The sequence below is a fragment of the Trichomycterus rosablanca genome, chromosome 6 (genome assembly GCF_030014385.1).
Source record: "Trichomycterus rosablanca isolate fTriRos1 chromosome 6, fTriRos1.hap1, whole genome shotgun sequence".
In the NCBI taxonomy this organism is placed as follows: domain Eukaryota; kingdom Metazoa; phylum Chordata; class Actinopteri; order Siluriformes; family Trichomycteridae; genus Trichomycterus; species Trichomycterus rosablanca.
Window position 1 is genome coordinate 45,824,680 of NC_085993.1, and position 18,402 is coordinate 45,843,081.

The window sequence follows — 18,402 nt, forward strand, 5'->3', positions numbered from 1 at the left end:
CAGGACCACAGTGGCCTCAGTCATTTTGAAATAGAAGAAGCTTGATACAACCTTGAACCTTACCAGTGTTGGCTGTCTGGTCAAAATTGGGCTTTTGGGCAAGATAGACCTTAAATAGATATGTAAAATAAGAATACTTTGCACATGTAGTGATTATACACTGATCAACCATAACATTAAAACCACCTCCTTGTTCCTACACTCACTGTCCATGGACTGTAGTCCATCTGTTTCTTTACATTCTTTGTTAGCCCCATTTCATGCTGTTCTTCAGTGGTCAGGACTTTCCCAGGACCACTACAGAGTAGGTATTATTTGGGTGGTGAATCATTCTCAGCACTGCAGTGACACTGACATGGTGGTGGTGTGTTAGTGTGTGTTGTGCTGGTATGAGTGGATGAGACACAACAGTGCTGATGGAGTTTTTAAACACCTCACTGTCACTGCTGGACTGAGAATGGTCCACCAACCAAAAATATATCCAGCCAACAGCGCCCCATGCGTCCTGTGACCACTGATGAAGGTCTAGAAGATGACCAACTCAAACAGCAGCAATAGATGAGCAATCGTCTCTGACTTTACATCTACAAGGTGGACCAACTTGGTAGGAGTTTCTAATAGAGTGGACAGTGAGTGGACACAGTATTTAAAAACTCCAGCAGCGCTGCTGTGTCTGATCCACTCCTACCAGCACAACACACACTAACACACCACCACCATGTTGGTGTCACTGCAGTGCTGAGAATGATCCACCACCCAAATAATACCTGCTCTGTAGTGGTCCTGGGAGAGTCCTGACCATTAAAGAACAGCATGAAAGGAGGCTAACAAAGCATGCAGAGAAACAGATGGACTACAGTCAGTAATTGTAGAACTACAAAGTGCTTCTATATTCTAAATGGAGCTGATATAATGGACAGTGAGTGTAGAAACAAGGAGGTGGTTTTGATGTTATGGCTGATCAATGTATACTGCTATTTTTTTCAAGGTAGGGTGTGCTTTGTTAAAACAACTTTGCAAGTTCTACTGTTGTCATTGTTAAACGTATTATACAGTGCAAAAGAAACACCCAGGCTTTATACCAATTTAAAAACAACATTTCTGCCCACTTATTGTTAAGATGTCTGTGTGCAGTGACATTTTGACAGTATAATGACTAGATTTTTTGGGAGTTAGGGTGAGAAGAAAGCAGTGGTGACAATACAGTTCAATTTCCATGCTTTGTTTTTATGCATTTCTCATATCTTGCACTTTGTGATTTATTTTTTAGGGTTATGAGTACAGTCGGAGTGGAAATCCAACACGGAACTGTCTGGAGAGGGCAGTTGCTGCTCTGGATGGGGCTAAGCACTGTAAGTCAGTTTTGTGCATGCATTTAAATAAAAAAAATGCCAATTTCACTTGCTGGCAAAGGCTTCTTTTACAATGAACATTTTCATGCTATTATTAAAGGGTTTTTTGTGATGGTCTGTGCAAAGTTAGTGTTGGGTTGAAATAAATTGATAATTATTACTCGCTGTCTTTGCTGTGAAAACAATCCAAGATTTTGCACACAATCTAACATCCTTCCATCCAATCCTTCATATTAGTGCTCCTGGTTTTGTAATGAGATGTCCGTCAGACTCATAGGCAATTGTCTAAAAATCTTTGTCCAAAAAGGACTGTCGTTTAGCTTGGGACTGCAAGCAAAACAAAAGCAATTAATGCATTTACTGTTAGCAGAGGTGGACTTTGGATTTACCTGCACCTGAGCCCTTGTAGAACTGATATGTTACCAAGATGCCAATAATTCTGATTCTTCTACAATTGTATGTAACATCAAAGGTACAACAAAATACCCATCTGACCCAGGTTTTTTTTCGTAATGGTGATTTTCTTTCTGGGTGGGTTTGCTAGGTGTTGCTGTCGCTTCTGGATTGGCTGCCACCATGACCATTGTGCACATGCTGAAAGCCAGAGATGGAATTGTGTGCATGAATGACGTATACGGAGGTGATGCTATAGACTGTATACTGTAATCTTTTTGTTTTGTTTTGACCTCAGAACAGAATAACAGAAATTATAAATGACTATGAATGTGCTGGCTTTTATATGTTGTTTATTATTTCCTGACAGGAACCAATCGTTATTTTAAAAAAATTGCTGCAGAGATTGGTTATGACATCTCCTTTGTTGACTGCACAAAGTTGGAGTTGTTGAAGGCAGCTTTCAAGCCTAATACAAAGGTGAGCTTTTATTTTGAAAGAACGAGTTCTTCGATTGCATAATTGTACCGTTATTAAAATATCATGGTGATCTTAACTTCCCGTAAACAAACCTCCCTAATCCCTAACGGCTCTGCTGTACTTTATGACTAAACACAAAGCAGGTGGACAGGAATTTGTTTCCTTGCTCAAGATATGCACTACAGTTGAATCATTCTGTTAGCTGTAATTATGAAACAGAACAGGTTCTGTCAGTAAACAAATGAACACATGAAAATAACATTTGTTTCTGTTTCATATAGCTGCTCTGGATTGAAACTCCCACAAACCCAACTATGAAAGTTGTGGACATTAAGGCCTGTTCAGAGATTGCCCATGAGTACAACAAAGACATGATTGTGGTTGTGGATAACACCTTCATGTCAGCATTCTTCCAGGTATGACTTACATTGTTACATAATAATAATGTGCAGATAAAGCCAAACATTTACACACCAGTCAAACATTTACATAACCTTTAATCTCTGGATTAGAACTTTAGACAGAAACTTGAATTTAGCTTTATTTTCTCCCTTTACATCATCTCACTTCTCAATTCTGCTGTGCACTCTGGTGACCCCTGCTTGCATGACCAAGGAGCCAAGAAGGGTTATAGGTAGGGCCCTATTAAATTCACAGGAAAATCTGCTAAATTCTCAGATCTCATTTTTCAAAAATCACAGATTACACTCATAAATTGAATAAAAGAATAAATGGAAGCTATTATACACAGCACAGCTACCTTAAGATAAATACTTGTCCGTGTTTTGACACCCCCCCACGTGTCCATGTAATTGGTTGGGAGTTTTCCAAACTCAGTTACCTGAGTGGTGTTTTTAGCTGCTTTAGACTTCGACATCTTGGACATTTTGTCTAACTGATTGCTAATGTAACCAAGCGTCTTTAGAGTTTGCTGAGTTTATAAAGAAAGAAATCAACTGTACATAGACTGTACTATCGGGAGTAGAATACATTACTGGCTTGTTCTTTTGAGGCGCAGCACAGACTAAAGAGAGATGATCATGTGTGTAGAGAAGCACAATTTTCATTGATTTTGGGATCCCCAAAGGGACAAAATGCACTCAATATGTAAACACGTACATCAAACATTGTCAGCACACTACACCACAGAAAAGTGCCGTATGATTGCTAGGACCGCCTCATATTGCGCATCATATTTCTTATGCTACGCGAATGAAAAATGTTAAATTACCAAACACAAACCTTACATTTAGAATTTCAGTGCAATTAACCTTTTCCGCTCTCATTGAGGAGAGTCGCAGTAGTACTGTAGCCCTCTCGGAATAGTGAGGGAATAGACCAGAGTGCACAGGGGACTGAGCATGTCTAAGTTGGTACATTGCAAAAATAAAAAAACTCTTCTCTTTCTAAAAGATGATTAGAAAATGCTAAGAGAATGCTTGTCTTATATCTTATTGAGCTTAATGTAATATAGTGCATAGAATTTTACAAATCCTTTGTGATTGGTGCTGTTCCTTGCTTGAATGTGCATTTGGAACATGACTTTGGAGTAAACGCATCTAGCGGGGCTAGATTTTTGACTTTCCGAACTGTCATATTTAGCATAAAAACAGCTTCTAAGAATCATTACTGATCCCTATAGTTGACAAAGCGACATATTTGACAAAAGGAAATATAAAGTCTTAGAGTTGAGATGTAGCCAATTAAGAGTTTTTTTTAAAGTCAGTTTGCTTAAAGTATCAGATAATTTAATATTTTGCTTTACATGCTTTATCATGTGTTGGTAATATTTGTTATTTACAGCGACCACTAGCCCTCGGAGCTGACATCTGTATGTACTCGGCAACAAAGTACATGAATGGTAAACACTGCATATTATTCAAATGTAGTATATTACTGATGCATGAAAGCTGGTGAATGATTGATGGTCTGACCTCAGTATATCATGTATTTGAAATTTTCAGGGCACAGTGATGTTGTCATGGGCCTGATTTCTGTCATCCGTGATGACCTCTCTGAAAAGCTGAAGTATTTGCAGAATGGTAAGACTATGTGAAATGTATTGACTGATTTTTTCAGTTGCACAATTTGGGATCAGTTGCACAATTTGTTAGTTTGTTTTTACTAGTTCATTCTGTTCAGGTTCATAGTGGGTCTGGTGCTACATGGAAACAATAGAGAAAAGGCAGGAATTTTTATTAGACAGGGTGCCAGTGTAACTACCCATCCTCATTTGCACTAGAGCAACAAGACTGATCTTGTTTAAACTTTATTTGTATTGCCATTTTATTGTATTTTTAACTCCAAACAGAGTAAAGGTTACTTGTAAAGTATTTAAAAGTCCTTAATTTTAAGTCAGGTTGTTATGTTGGACAGCTCTGGCACCTGAAGCTTCATTGACTTACTTTGTGTAACCATGTGATAGAAAGAAATCTGCTGTAATGTTTTCAAGTCAGGATATTTTTTGAATGGCATATTCCATTTCTGAGACATTCATAGAAAGATGGGATCTGTTGGGTTTTAGAAAGTTTATATTAATTGACTGGATATGTGCTGTGTGCCTGTTGTAACATTCAATTTATGATATACACTATATAGTCAAAAGAATTGTGACACCCCTTCTAAGTTCTGAATTCATGTGTTTCAGCCACAACAGTTGCTAAGAGGCGTAATAAATCAATTATGTAAAGGAAGTTATATTCTTCCAACTTTGCAGCAACAGTTTAGTAAAGGGCCTTTTCTGTTCCAGCATGACTGTTGCCCTGTGCACAAAGCAAGATCCTCAAGTGGTCTGCACTGAGCCCTGACCTCAGCCCCGCTGAACAGGTTTTAAATAAACTGGAACATCATCTGAGGCTTTTTTGACCCACATCTATGCCTAGCCATTCAAATTCTTTTTGACTGCACAAATTCCCACAGACATACTTTAAAGTCTTGTGAGAGGCCTTCTTAGAAGAGTGGCTGTTGGTATAGATAAAAAGATCACATAGAGGTCCCTCTATTGGATGTCCATCAAGATGTCCAAATACTTTTAACCAGGTAGTTTATATGGGGGTCTTGGTGGTACTGTGTGGGGTTTTATAAAATGCATAAGGTCATGGTAGTAAGTGTAAGAGTTCATGCACAGCAGTAAAGAAGTGCTTTTCTTAGTTTCATGATCAGTATGAACAGATATAACATCATACACAGGTATAATGCATTTTTTCTCTTTGTACTGTAGCTCTGGGAGCTGTGCCATCTCCGTTTGACTGCTACATGTGTAATCGAGGACTAAAGACTCTGCAGTTGAGGATGAGGCAGCACTTCAAGAACGCGATGGCCGCGGCCCAGTTTCTTGAGGCTGATCCCAGAGTGGACAAAGTCATTTTCCCAGGTGCCTGAGAGAAAAATCTAATTTTACAATGAGTATACAGTCTTAAGATGATTTGTAGTAGTTAATTGTTGGCTCTTATTTGTTTGCCCCAACTAAATAAAGGTTGGTATTACTGATATTACTGATATTAAGGGTTAACAGTCAGTTACTACAACAGTCAGTAACTGTAACTACTGTTTATTATCGACTATAGGTGCTGGTATAAAGAACTTGTAAAGCTTGGACTTTGGTCATACATACAGTTAAAGCTAACCTACACTTATAAAGGACATGTTCATACAGTGCTGTGAAGTATTTGATTACTGCCAGACAGGTTAAATCTGAACATCACTTAAATAGAACCTCTCTGACAATGTGAAGCAGGCTAAATGGTCTCAAAAAGCAGTACATAATGCCACATTTAAGAGATTCAAATACAGATGCAAAACAAATGCACTGAAATCTGTCTACAAAGCCCTTGCTAAGGCTCTGGGACCCTAGTGAACCACAGTGAGAGTTTATCCATAACTGAAGAAAACTTGGAACAGTGGTGAACCTTCAATGGTGTAGGCGGCCTGCCAAAATCTCTCCAAGATCACAAACAGACGAACATTGGAAGATCACTGTCCTTTAGAACTGGAATACTGGTAGCACATAGTGCATGAATAAACTCACTTGTGTCTGTTGGTCTACCAGGTCTGCCCTCTCACCCACAGCATGAAGTGATGAAGAGACAGTGCACAGGCTGTCCTGGCATGATCACCTTCTACATTAAAGGCAAACTAGAGCATGCCACCACATTCCTCAAGAACCTGAAGGTAACTGGAGAGAGAATTTTAAAACAATATTAAAAAAACAACTTTCCAAAGCACAATTTTAACAAACAGCCTTTAAAAAAAAATTAATCTGATCATTATTTTCCTGTACCTAGCATTCATTACTACTTCATAATTGAGACAGATGCTAAATGTTTTATGTGCTTTGTGTTTTAGTTATTTACACTTGCTGAGAGTCTGGGAGGTTATGAAAGTCTGGCTGAACATCCGTAAGTGTCACATGTTCTCTCGGCACCTGGCAACACAAGGCCACATGAAGTTATTACATTCTCATTATTATAGTTTTGCTTTTTATTTAAGTATTTGTATTACTCATAAAACAAACCAGGAGTAAACACTACAACTGATATCTTTTAGATTTCTATTTTTGGAAATAAAACTAGCGTTACTTAAATGCTTTACAAGTAAAATGAAGCTCTTTTTTTTGTCTGATTGTAAGATAAGTAATATGAGATGGATGCAGAGTACTTTGGATTTTTTGATATAAATAATGTTTTAATTTATTTATTCATTTTACCAACTGCTTCTTCTTGATCATGGTGGTGCTGGGTTGTTGTGTGGATTTATCCAACAGGAAATGACTAACTATGGGCTTTTATTGGATTAATTATTGACATTTTCAAACTATTTATTAGTATAAAATTTGCTAGGGCTACATTGTCCAAACTTATATTGTACAGACATGTTCTGGATTATACAAATGTTCAATAGAACACAGCCAAATTAATGGCATGTAATGTCTATGCATCGTAAGTACACTTTTTATTTACAAATGGCTCATAAGCTGCACAAAGATAGCTGCTAGCCTTTTTGTCTTTCATATTCTTATGACTTTTACTATTTAGTAAATCCAAGAACCAATAACTCTTGGTATTTAAATTAAGTCTCTAATACAAAATCCACTTGGTTTCTCTCTGACCTGCAATTTTAATTCTTTGCAATGCTAAGCTAATGTCAATAGTGGCTAAGCGCTAGCCTCTTTTTTTACTACCAGTGTTATCTACATACACCGATCAGCCATAACATTAAAACCACCTCCTTGTTTTTACACTCACTGTCCACTTACCATGTATGAGCACTTTGTAGTTCTACAATTACTGACTGTAGTCCATCTGTTTCTCTTCATGCTTTGTTAGCCCCCTTTCATGCTGTTTTTCAATGGTCAGGACCACTACAGAGTAGGTATTGTTTGGGTGGTGGATCATTCTCGGCACTGGTGGTGTGTTAGTGTGTGTTGTCTACAGCAGTGCTGATGGAGTTTTTAAATACCTCACTGTCACTGCTGGACTGAGAATAGTCCACCAACCAAAAATATATCCACCCAACAGCGCCCCGTGGGCAGCGTTCTGCGACCACTGATGGTCTAGAAGATGACCAACTCAAACAGCAGCAATAGATGAGCGATCGTCTCTGACTTTACATCTACAAGGTGAACCAACTAGGTAGGAGTGTCTAATAAAGTGGACAGTGAGTGGACATGGTATTTAAAAACTCCAGCAGTGCTGCTGTGTCTGATCCACTCATACCAGCACAACACACACTAACACACCACCACCATGTCAGTGTCACTGCAGTGCTGAGAATCATCCACCACCTAAATAATACCTGCTCTGTGGGGGTCCTGTGGGGGTCCTGACCATTGAAGAACAGGGTGAAAGCAGGTTAAAAAAGTATGCAGAGAAACAGATGGACTACAGTCAGTAATTGTTGAACTACAAAGTGCTTCTATATGGTAAGTGGGGCTGATAAAATGGACAGTGAGTGTAGAAACAAGGAGGTGGTTTTAGTGTTATGGCTGATCAGTGTAAAATGCCAGTTATTGTGGTAAACTCTAAACTGTTTGTATAGTATAGTAGTATTTAAAATAAACAGTTAGATAATAATAAAATTACACGTGTGACCTGTAGCTCGCCAGCATGCTAGGGCTTCATGCTAAAGCTAAAAGCACTAACAGCATATCTAACAGCATACTATGTAGCAAATTGACAATATTGATACCTTGTACAGTGTATTAATTTGACTTTTATAGGACTGTTAGATGTAGTTTTGGAAAGAGCCAAAATATTAAATGCTGTCATTTTAGAAACACTGGCTGCCAGTTGATATTGCAAAGCAAGTGGGCACTGATGTGTTTACCTTGATTACAACATATAGACCTGTGGTATTTTTTTTAGATCTAAAATAAAATGCAATACTATACTACGTGTGTAAAGGTAATATATACATAAATAAACAAACTAACAGAACCAACTATTTTTTTCCATTATTCCTCTGTTTTGAGTGGCGGCACGGTGGCTAAGTGGGTAGCACTGTCGCCTCACAGCAAGAAGGTCCTGGGTTTGATCCCCAGGTGGGGCGGTCCGGGTCCTTTCTGTGTGGAGTTTGCATGTTCTCCCCGTGTCTGCGTGGGTTTACTGCGGGTGGTCCGGTTTCCTCCCACAGTCCAAATACATGCAAGTGAGGTGAACTGGAGATACTAAATTGTCTATGACTGTTTGATATAACCTGTTCCATGGTTATATTCCACAAGGGGGCACTAGTTCCATGTTGGTGAAATGAAAATGCAAGCACAATAGTTCAGCCCAATCCATCAGCAGGATAAATAATTCTTAAAAAACATTAAACAGCATTAAATATGTATGTGGAGTAGATGATTAAATATTTAAACATCTATAGATTAAGAAGCCCTGTGTTTAGAATGTCATGTGTGAACCCTATTTACAGTACATGTGCTATAATTTATTTTGTTCTGCTGATCTTTTGTGCAGGCTTATAAGAGATTCTTTATAATTAAATGATTTGGCCCATACAGCCAAGTGTGATTGATAACACAGTGCTTATAACTTACTTACCCAGAGGTAAGTAATCCATTGTGGCCTCTGTGCCCTGAAATAAAATGATCCACATCTGTCGGTCTTTTACAGAGCAATTATGACTCATGCGTCCGTGCCTGAAGAAGTGCGGGTGGAGCTGGGCATCAGTGATACTCTTATCCGGCTCTCAGTGGGACTGGAGGATGAGGAAGACATTATCGCAGACCTGGATCAAGCCCTTGCTGCTGCTGTAAGTGTTTACGCACACATGCAAGCCTACTCACCAGGCACTCATGCTGGCACACAAACATGGTCCTTAAGCAGGTTTACTTCCTAGGTAATGATTAAACATGGTGCAAATGGCAGTGCAATATCTGTGTCTAGGTCCAAGGTTATCTCCCTGCTTAAAGACATTACCATCAATCATGTGATCTTCCTCTGACTGGTGCCTTTATTCCTGCCCATGTGATAGCCTGAATTGCACTTCAGTAGATATACCATATGTCAGATCTTTGATAGTCAAAGCTTGCCTTTACCTTTACCCTTTTTGCCAGCTTAAGTGGAAGTACTTTTTATAGTGCTTTTTATACAGTGGGGGGAATAAGTATTTGATCCCCTGCTGATTTGATTTGTAAGTTTACCCCCTTACAAAGACTTGAACAGTCTCTATAATTTTTATGGAAGGTTTATTTTAACAGAGAGTAACAGAATATCAACAAAAAATCCAGAAAAAAAACATTAAATAAAAATTATAAATTAAGTTGTATTTAATTAAGGGAAATAAGTATTTGGTCCCCTACCAACCAGTTTCTTCCGTTCAAATCTCTCGACCACCATGGGCAAGACCAAAGAGCTATCAAAGGACGTCAGGGACAAGATTGTAGACCTGCACAAGGCTGGAATGGGCTACAAGACCATCAGCAAGAAGCTTGGAGAGAAAGAGACCACTGTTGGTGCGATAATTCGAAAATGGAAGAAATACAAGATCACAGTCAATCACCCTCACTCTGGAGCTCCATGCAAGATCTCACCTGGTGGGGTAAGAATGATTCTGAGAAAGGTGAGGTCAGTCCAGAATTACACGGGAGGAGCTTGTCAATGATCTCAAGGGAGCTGGGAGCACAGTCACTAAGAAAACCATTAGTAACACACTTCACCATAATGGATTGAGATCCTGCAGTGCCCGCAAAGTCCCTTTGCTCAAGAAGGCTCATGTACAGGCCCGTCTGAAGTTTGCCAATGAACACCTGAATGATTCAGAGAAAGCTTGGGAGAATGTGATATGGTCAGATGAGACCAAAATTGAGCTCTTTGGCATCAACTCCACTCGCCGTGTTTGGAGGCAGAGAAATGCCCGGTGGGGATGGTGTTCTTGGGGTCATATCCAGCATTTCTCTGCTCCCAGCTCCCTTGTGATCATTGACAAGCTCCTCCCATGTAATTCTGGACTGACCTCACCTTTCTCAGAATCATTCTTACCCCACCAGGTGAGATCTTGCATGGAGCTCCAGAGTGAGGGTGATTGACTGTGATCTTGTATTTCTTCCATTTTCGAATTATCGCACCAACAGTGGTCTCTTTCTCTCCAAGCTTCTTGCTGATGGCCTTGTAGCCCATTCCAGCCTTGTGCAGGTCTACAATCTTGTCCCTGACGTCCTTTGATAGCTCTTTGGTCTTGCCCATGGTGGTCGAGAGATTTGAATGGAAGAAACTGATTCTGTGATAGGAGTCTTTTATACAGGGACAGGACTAATTTGTGTGCCTTTTGTGCACATAACCGGTCTGTGGGGGTCAGAATTCTTGCTGGTTGGTAGGGGATCAAATACTTATTTCCCTTAATTAAATACAAATTAATTTATAACTTTTATTTAATGTTTTTTTTTCTGGATTTTTTGTTGATATTCTGTCTCTCTCTGTTAAAATAAACCTTCCATAAAAATTATAGACTCTTCAAGTCTTTGTAAGGGGATAAACTTACAAAATCAGCAGGGGATCAAATACTTATTTCCCTTAATTAAATAAAAATTAATTTATAACTTTTTTTTTCTGGATTTTTTGTTGATATTCTGTCTCTCTCTGTTAAAATAAACCTTCCATAAAAATTATAGACTGTTCAAGTCTTTGTAAGGGGGTAAACTTACAAAATCAGCAGGGGATCAAATACTTATTTTCCTCACTGTACATCAGTCTGTATAGATGTGTAAAAATAGATATGTTTGTTTAATAAGATTTAAACATCATGTTTCACACTCTTTGGTGATCTTCATGACACAGTAATGAATTGTTACACAGGATTCATTAATTCACAAGGTTATATCGAACACAGTCATGGACAATTTTGAATCTCCAATTCACCTCACTTGCATGTCTTTGGACTGTGGGAGGCAACCGGAACACCCGGAGGAAACCCACGCAGACACGGGGAGAACATGCAAACTCCACACAGAAAGGACCCGGACCGCCCCACCTGGGGATCAAACCCAGGACCTTCTTGCTGTGAGGTGACGGTGCTACCCACTTAGCCACCGTGCCGCCCAAAATAGATATGTAGAAAATGTTTTAAGTTAAAACCTTAAAAATTATTTAGTTTTAGATTTGGTATAGAAATGGGCATGTTTAGTTGAATTAATTCTATTATTCATTCACCTAATCTGGCATTCAGTGAAATAACATGCACTATGTGTGCAAAAATGTATGGACACCTCTCCTTATTATTGAGTTCAGGCGTTTCAGCCACACCTATTAATAACAGGTATTAAAATAATTTATATTAAATGATCTATATTCTTCCTACTTTGTGGCAACAGTTTGGAGAGGCCGTTCTGTTCCAGCATGTGCTGTGCTGCTGCGCAAAAATCAAAGTCCATAAGAACTAGATCCAGCGTTAAAGGTTTGGTGTAAAAACTTCACTGGCCTGCTCAGCGCTCTAAACTCGAATAGTGCCTGACGTAGACTGAATAGTGTCTATTGCTCTTAAATTCCCACGGACACACTCCAAAACCTTGTGGAAAGCCTTCCCAGGAGATTGCAATCCAAATTAATGCTCAAAGAATTGGAATGGGTGGCGTTGACACTGGGCGGCATCTGGGGGGCATAATTGGCAGTGCCTGCAGCAGATACTAATTGGCCACCGCATCTACAGGGGGGGGATGACCGGACTATGTATGGGTGGGATCTTCATTCCCTGTGCAAAATGCAGGGGTGAGAAGAGGAGAGCTGTGCACATGACTGAAGAGGCATGAGCAGCGACGTGCTCTCCTCGGATGCAATCGGGTATCCTCAGCAGCATAAGACACAATGACTGCTAATTCGGGAGGAAAATGGGGGGAAAATGTATTTAAAAAAGGATTGTGATGGGGTGCTCATGGTCTGTTATCCACATATATTTTGACCATATTGACCAGTGTATGTCTTAGATCTTAGAAGATGCACACTGTTTATTGTTATTTGTTAACTGAATTCATTTAGCAATTTTACCATGCAGGAATAAAGTTTTAATCAAATTTTTTTTTCAAATACATTAATGCTTTTGAAGGTGCAATATAAGTTCACTTTTATTGATATCTTTTTACGAAATTCTGTTTTGTATCATTAGCATGTTGTAGTTTACCCCCTACCGTTCTAATGCAAATAATATTTACAAAGCCTGTATAATCTTTAACTTCTGAGACCTCGCTGTTTAGCTGTATTGCAGGAGTCGAGATTCAGTGCCCCTCGTGGTGCAGTTCAAATGTAAGATTTGCGAACTGAAATCGAGACCAATTGGCCCTGGCCTGAGGCCTGCAAGGAAATAAGGCAGGAGCAAAATAAGAGTGTGTAGCAGGTGGGCAGTAGTTTTAAGTGTGTTCTCCCCGGTGTGCTATGGGCTATTCTGATTTGACCAAATGTGCTGCTAGTCATTAGAGAGCACAAACACCATGTGCACATGTGCCATTTCACCGTCGTTCTGTCAAGTCTGAGAGCCTGTTCTGCAGTCTTTCCATGTTCATTATCATGGAACAGCAGATCAAAAGCTTGCATTTGCACAGAAGAAAGACTGCTTCTCATCATACGTACAGTTTGATTGTATTACCATGAACCTAAAGCTCATGGCACTCAGACTGTTCTAGTTCTGCTGTAGTTTCTCTTTATGCAAATTAAATTTTTCCTCCTCTATACGATTCATGGTACTGACTGTTTCTAAGTGATTAGATTTCGTGATTCCAGTTCTATTTTTTTCACTGCTGTGTGCACCATGTGCTTAATCAGTCATTACATCTATACAGAATCAGTACAGAACTGATCTAGAGGTCACTACTATTCTGAAATGTAATGTTTTATAAGGTAATGCAACATCATTTCTCAGGTGACAGTTCCATTAACTGGCTCCATCCACTCTTAAGAGAAATATTGATTGTGGCTTGCATCCTCCTTCCAAAAAATAAGAGGTTAATCATTTGATAGAGCTAAGTGATGTGAGGGATTTTATTACTATTGAATATGCTAATGCTCTTGGGTTTGATCCCAGTGCTCCGGAGTGAGCTTATAATTGTGAGTTCCCTGGATAAATTCCAGCTAACAGACTTGGCAGGAACACTGCATTACAACTCAGCATCCAGTCAGTAAACTTTACTGGAAAAGATAATCACACTGATTGCTGCATTCTTTAGCCAAGAGTTTAAATCAGACTGCAGTATACATTCCTGCGAGTTTAAATTATTTAAAAAATATATTTTATTTTCTTAACCCTTTCATCGGGCGGCATGGTGGCTAAGTGGGTAGCACTGTCGCCTCACAGCAAGAAGGTTCTGGGTTCGATCCCCAGGTGGGGCGGTCCGGGTCCTTTCTGTGTGGAGTTTACATGTTCTCCACGTGTCTGTGTGGGTTTCATCTGGGAGCTCTGGTTTCCTCCCACAGTCAAAAACATACAAGTGAGGTGAACTGAAGATACAAAATTGTCCATGACTGTGTTTGACATTAAACTTGTGAACTGATGAATCTGTTTCTACCATTTCTTTCATGAATGTAACCAAAGTGTGTAAAACATTACATTAAAATCCTAATAAATAAATTGTTTGATACAGAGGTTGTGTTAAAAGGAAACTAGAACTGAGCATTTTACTGTGAAGTGTGAACATGGCTTATTTGTTCAGTAGCCTGTTTGAGCCATATGCCCAGGTCTTTAAACTGTGGGACACCACATGCCTTGAGCAACAAAGAGGAAGCTTTCATAGGTAAAAAAAACAGAACCAAATTTTCCCCATTAATATTAATTGGCATAAGGACTTTGAAAACCAAAGGGAGATTAACAGAAACATTGTCATTTAAAATATTACTAGTTGCAAGTGTTTGAAATTCTGGTTTAAATAATACAAAATAGACCAAGAAAATAATATGCAGTGACACTCTTTAATATCAGCTGATATGTTGGGGCAGATTGTAGCCTAGTGGTTAAGGTACTGGACTAGTAAACAGAAAGTTGCTGGTTCTGCCCCACCACTGCCAGGTTGCCACGTACGAACAAATTACGAACCGAAATTCTCGAAACATGTGATGTCACGAACAAGTTAACTCCGAGCGTCTCTCACTCTCTCTCTCTATATATACAGTGAGTGAACATTTGCACAGCGGACGGTGTTTCCCGGTGTTTTCAATATTAAAATGTCCCCAAATAAGTGGCAGAGAGAAACATTACATTTGTTGTTGTATAATTACTCCTGCCAGTACTGTGTATCAGAAAGAGGGGACAGTGAGTAAGAGAGAAGAAGGAATTCGGCTCAGTAAAGTATTCTTTCTTTCGTGCAATTACACCCACAAAATATAACACTATTGAAATAAAGAAGGAAATAATAGAGAAATATGAGAGTTATTGTTTCTGGTAGATACATTTTATATAAAAAGAAGGAAATGTATTATGGTGTATGTGATGGTGTATTATAGTGTATGAAATGTGATTTATGTGTTTTATGTACAGTACTACTGTGTATTTTTGTTTATTATTGTTTATTAGGATAAGGATAAGGATAAGGATATACTTTATTTGTCATATATACATATACAGTTGTACAGTACAATAAAATTCTCTCTTCGCATATCCCAGCTTGTTTGGAAACTGGGGTCAGAGCGCAGGGTCAGCCATCGTACGGCGCCCCTGGAGCAGACAGGGTTAAGGGCCTTGCTCAAGGACCCAACAGTGGCTGCATAACAGAGCCTGGATTTGAACCGCCAATCTTCCGGTTGACAGCCCAAAGCTCTACCCACTAGGCTACCACTGTCCCTTATTACAGTAATGTCTATTCTATAATTTAAGATTTAAGGGAAATATACTTGTATTTATAACATAAAAGAGCATTTAAGACATTAGAAAGGTTAGGTAAAGGGGTGGATTGGGAGGTCTGGCACAGATTCATTCTATTTACATTATGTCTTATGGGAAAAATAGAACAGTTTGACTTAAGAACAGCCCTTTGGAACCAATTAAATTCGTAAGTCAAGGGTCCACTGTATACTGTAAGTCGCTTTGGACAAAAGTGTCTGCTAAATGCCAAAAATGTAAATGTTTGGTGTTTTTGTGTAATTTGTGTGACTCGATTGACTATTGACGGCTCTAAACCCGTTTTCCTGAAAGCAAACTACACGAGATTAAAAGGGAGAAAGCAGAGCTGAAAGGTGGATATAAAATTTGCCATTGACCTTTTATGGACAGCTTACACCTTAGGTTCAGATCTGAAGGATGATCAGGTTTCTTACTTCGAGAAAACAAAAGCTGACTGGCTTCTATATTACAGGGCTATAATGTTCATATAAAACACACATTAAAGTGTCTCTGTAATAGCTTTTCTTGCTTTATGTAATTGTTTTTTTTTTTTTAATAGATTAATAGTCAGCTAGGAAGATGTTTTAACCACCAGCACCACAAGATGCACTGATCTAATCAAAAGCTTTTCTGTGTAACACAAGATATAACGATGCCTCTTAAAAAACTGTTCATGTACTTGTGTTTCTGGACCTACCTTATTTGTAGTCAAGCAATGCATGAGATAATATTGCAGTTAATGATATTTGAACATAACTCTGAACCAGTACTAAGCTTACAAAAAGTGGGACCACCATTTGCCTCCAGGTTGGTGTTTTTCCATCCTGGATTGCTTTAGTACCAGTCCTGTACCATTTTCTATGTTTTTTTTTTTTTTTTTTTCTTTTTTTTTTTCTTCCCCTTTTTCTCTCCTTTTAGCATGTCCAATTGCATCATGCTTCCTCTCCACCAATGCCGATCCCTGCTCTGATTGAGGAGAAGGAAGCTAACCCACGTCCCCTCCAACACGTGGGCAGCATGCCGTATGCATCTCATCACCTACACTTTGACAAGTGCAGTGCAACTCAGCATTGTGTACGGAGAGACACACCCTGAGAGCACTCTTTTTCTCATGTCTGTGCAGGCGCCATCAATCAGCCAGCAGAGGTCATAATTGCAGTCATGAGAGAGAGACCTCATCCGGCTTAGTCCTGCCCATATCTGAACAACAGGCCAATTGTTGTTCATGTGGCCGCTCGGCCTTAGCCGGCAGGAGGAGCTATGTTTCCATACGATGTTTTTTATAACCCAACAGTGCCTACTCTTTTGAGTGAAAATATCATAAAAATAATGATATATTAAAATAATAAAAAATGTATAAATTAAAATAATTTTAAATTGTGTTTATACAAACTCTGAGCACCTTAGAGCAGACATAGCATTGCACACTCCCTGTGATGTTTGGGACCCCAAGTTGGGAACCGTTGATCAAAAATTAAACTGAAGACAAATTACAATAAAGTTTCCTTTTGTTATTTCTCTTAAAAAAAATAAAATACTGTATTTGTGCTTATCTTTTATTCATCTAAATAATGAATGTCCATTTATTTCTGAGGTAGGTACAAACTATGCAAAACAATGCTGCACATTTCCCCTTTGTGTAAAAAAACTGAAATAAAATTTTAAAATAAATCCCACATTAAATGAATAATGCAAATAAATAAAGTATCCTCACATACATAAATTTGGCTGGAAAAGTCCGAACCTTGCAACCCTGTAGTGATGTCAACCAGGCGAGGTGAATAGCGCCAGTACCCTCTGCTGTTTAAAGTGAATATTGATTCATTATACATGTCAACCGGTTTTAATCATTACACATGTGAATAGATTTTTAACTGTCTTGTGGTGCATCGTTACATCCCTATTCTTCACAGATGCTGAAAATGTCCTTGTGAACCCAGTCTCAGTGTAAAAAAAACCTAACTGATGCAAACAGGTGTAGCAATATTTTAATGTATTCATATTTTAAGCAACTCTTGATTCATTTGTATTTCTGTTTAACAGCATGAAAAGAAATAACCTCATCAAGATGGCTGAGAAGCTGTGACGCCATTTTAACCGAACAGATGACGGCTCATTTTTGGCACATATTCTTTTAGAATCAGATATCATGCTTGAAATACTTCAGGGATCAAACATACGAAAGCTATTATGGATCAGGAACCTTTTTTTAATTGTTTGAAAATTGGTTTGCTATCATATTTTAATACTTGATCATTGCAGTTTGTGTGATTAGTTAGCTACTGTAGATAAGAAGTGATAAACTGTAAGCATTAGAAGACTTTGCATGTGACTGTAGCTGCATGGGAAAAAAGGGAACTACTGTATTTCTGTATTCTGCTAAGGGGCTGAGGGACTGGATTGTATTGGACTGTATGCTATCGGAGCAAATTCATCAAGACCTCTTTCACTGTTATCAGACAGCACGAAGTACATGAGAAGTCTGCCTGAGCTACAGCTAAGATACATTGTCCTGTGTGGTGGCTTTAAAGGACCGGCCAAAGCTCTGTTTACACACATTAGCTAAATGACCAGACGTAAATTTTTAAAGCGGTTGATTTTGCTATTTGTCATGTGCTGCTAAATCCATTAAACCAGTTTGTACTGTCCTGCTTGCTGTTTCCTTTTTATGTCTGAATTAATTTTAAGCTTGTTGCACCAAAAGCAGTTTTTTTTTAAACATTATAAACACCTAAGCATAAAAATGTTGGATAAATAGGAACATACACTTTTTGGCGTGTTTATAATATTGCATATTCACTGACAAGGCATAACATTATGACCACTAACAGGTGAAGTGAATAACAGTGATTATCTCTTCATCACAGCACCTGTTAGTGGG

At 38.7% G+C, this 18,402-nt stretch overlaps 1 protein-coding gene across 1 annotated transcript in view; it reads left to right on the plus strand.

Moving 5' to 3' along the window:
* cth (cystathionase (cystathionine gamma-lyase)) overlaps nt 1-18,169 on the plus strand; it is a 22,150-nt gene extending 3,981 nt beyond the window's left edge. Inside the window, exons 2-12 of the mRNA XM_062997980.1 lie at nt 1,271-1,352; nt 1,897-1,992; nt 2,116-2,225; nt 2,507-2,641; nt 4,029-4,086; nt 4,190-4,267; nt 5,446-5,598; nt 6,274-6,395; nt 6,570-6,622; nt 9,338-9,476; nt 17,565-18,169. Coding sequence (XP_062854050.1) covers nt 1,271-1,352; nt 1,897-1,992; nt 2,116-2,225; nt 2,507-2,641; nt 4,029-4,086; nt 4,190-4,267; nt 5,446-5,598; nt 6,274-6,395; nt 6,570-6,622; nt 9,338-9,476; nt 17,565-17,579 — 1,041 coding nt within the window. The 3' untranslated portion in view covers nt 17,580-18,169. The remainder of the gene's footprint in view (nt 1-1,270; nt 1,353-1,896; nt 1,993-2,115; nt 2,226-2,506; nt 2,642-4,028; nt 4,087-4,189; nt 4,268-5,445; nt 5,599-6,273; nt 6,396-6,569; nt 6,623-9,337; nt 9,477-17,564) is intronic.
* The last annotated feature ends 233 nt before the right edge of the window (nt 18,170-18,402 follow it).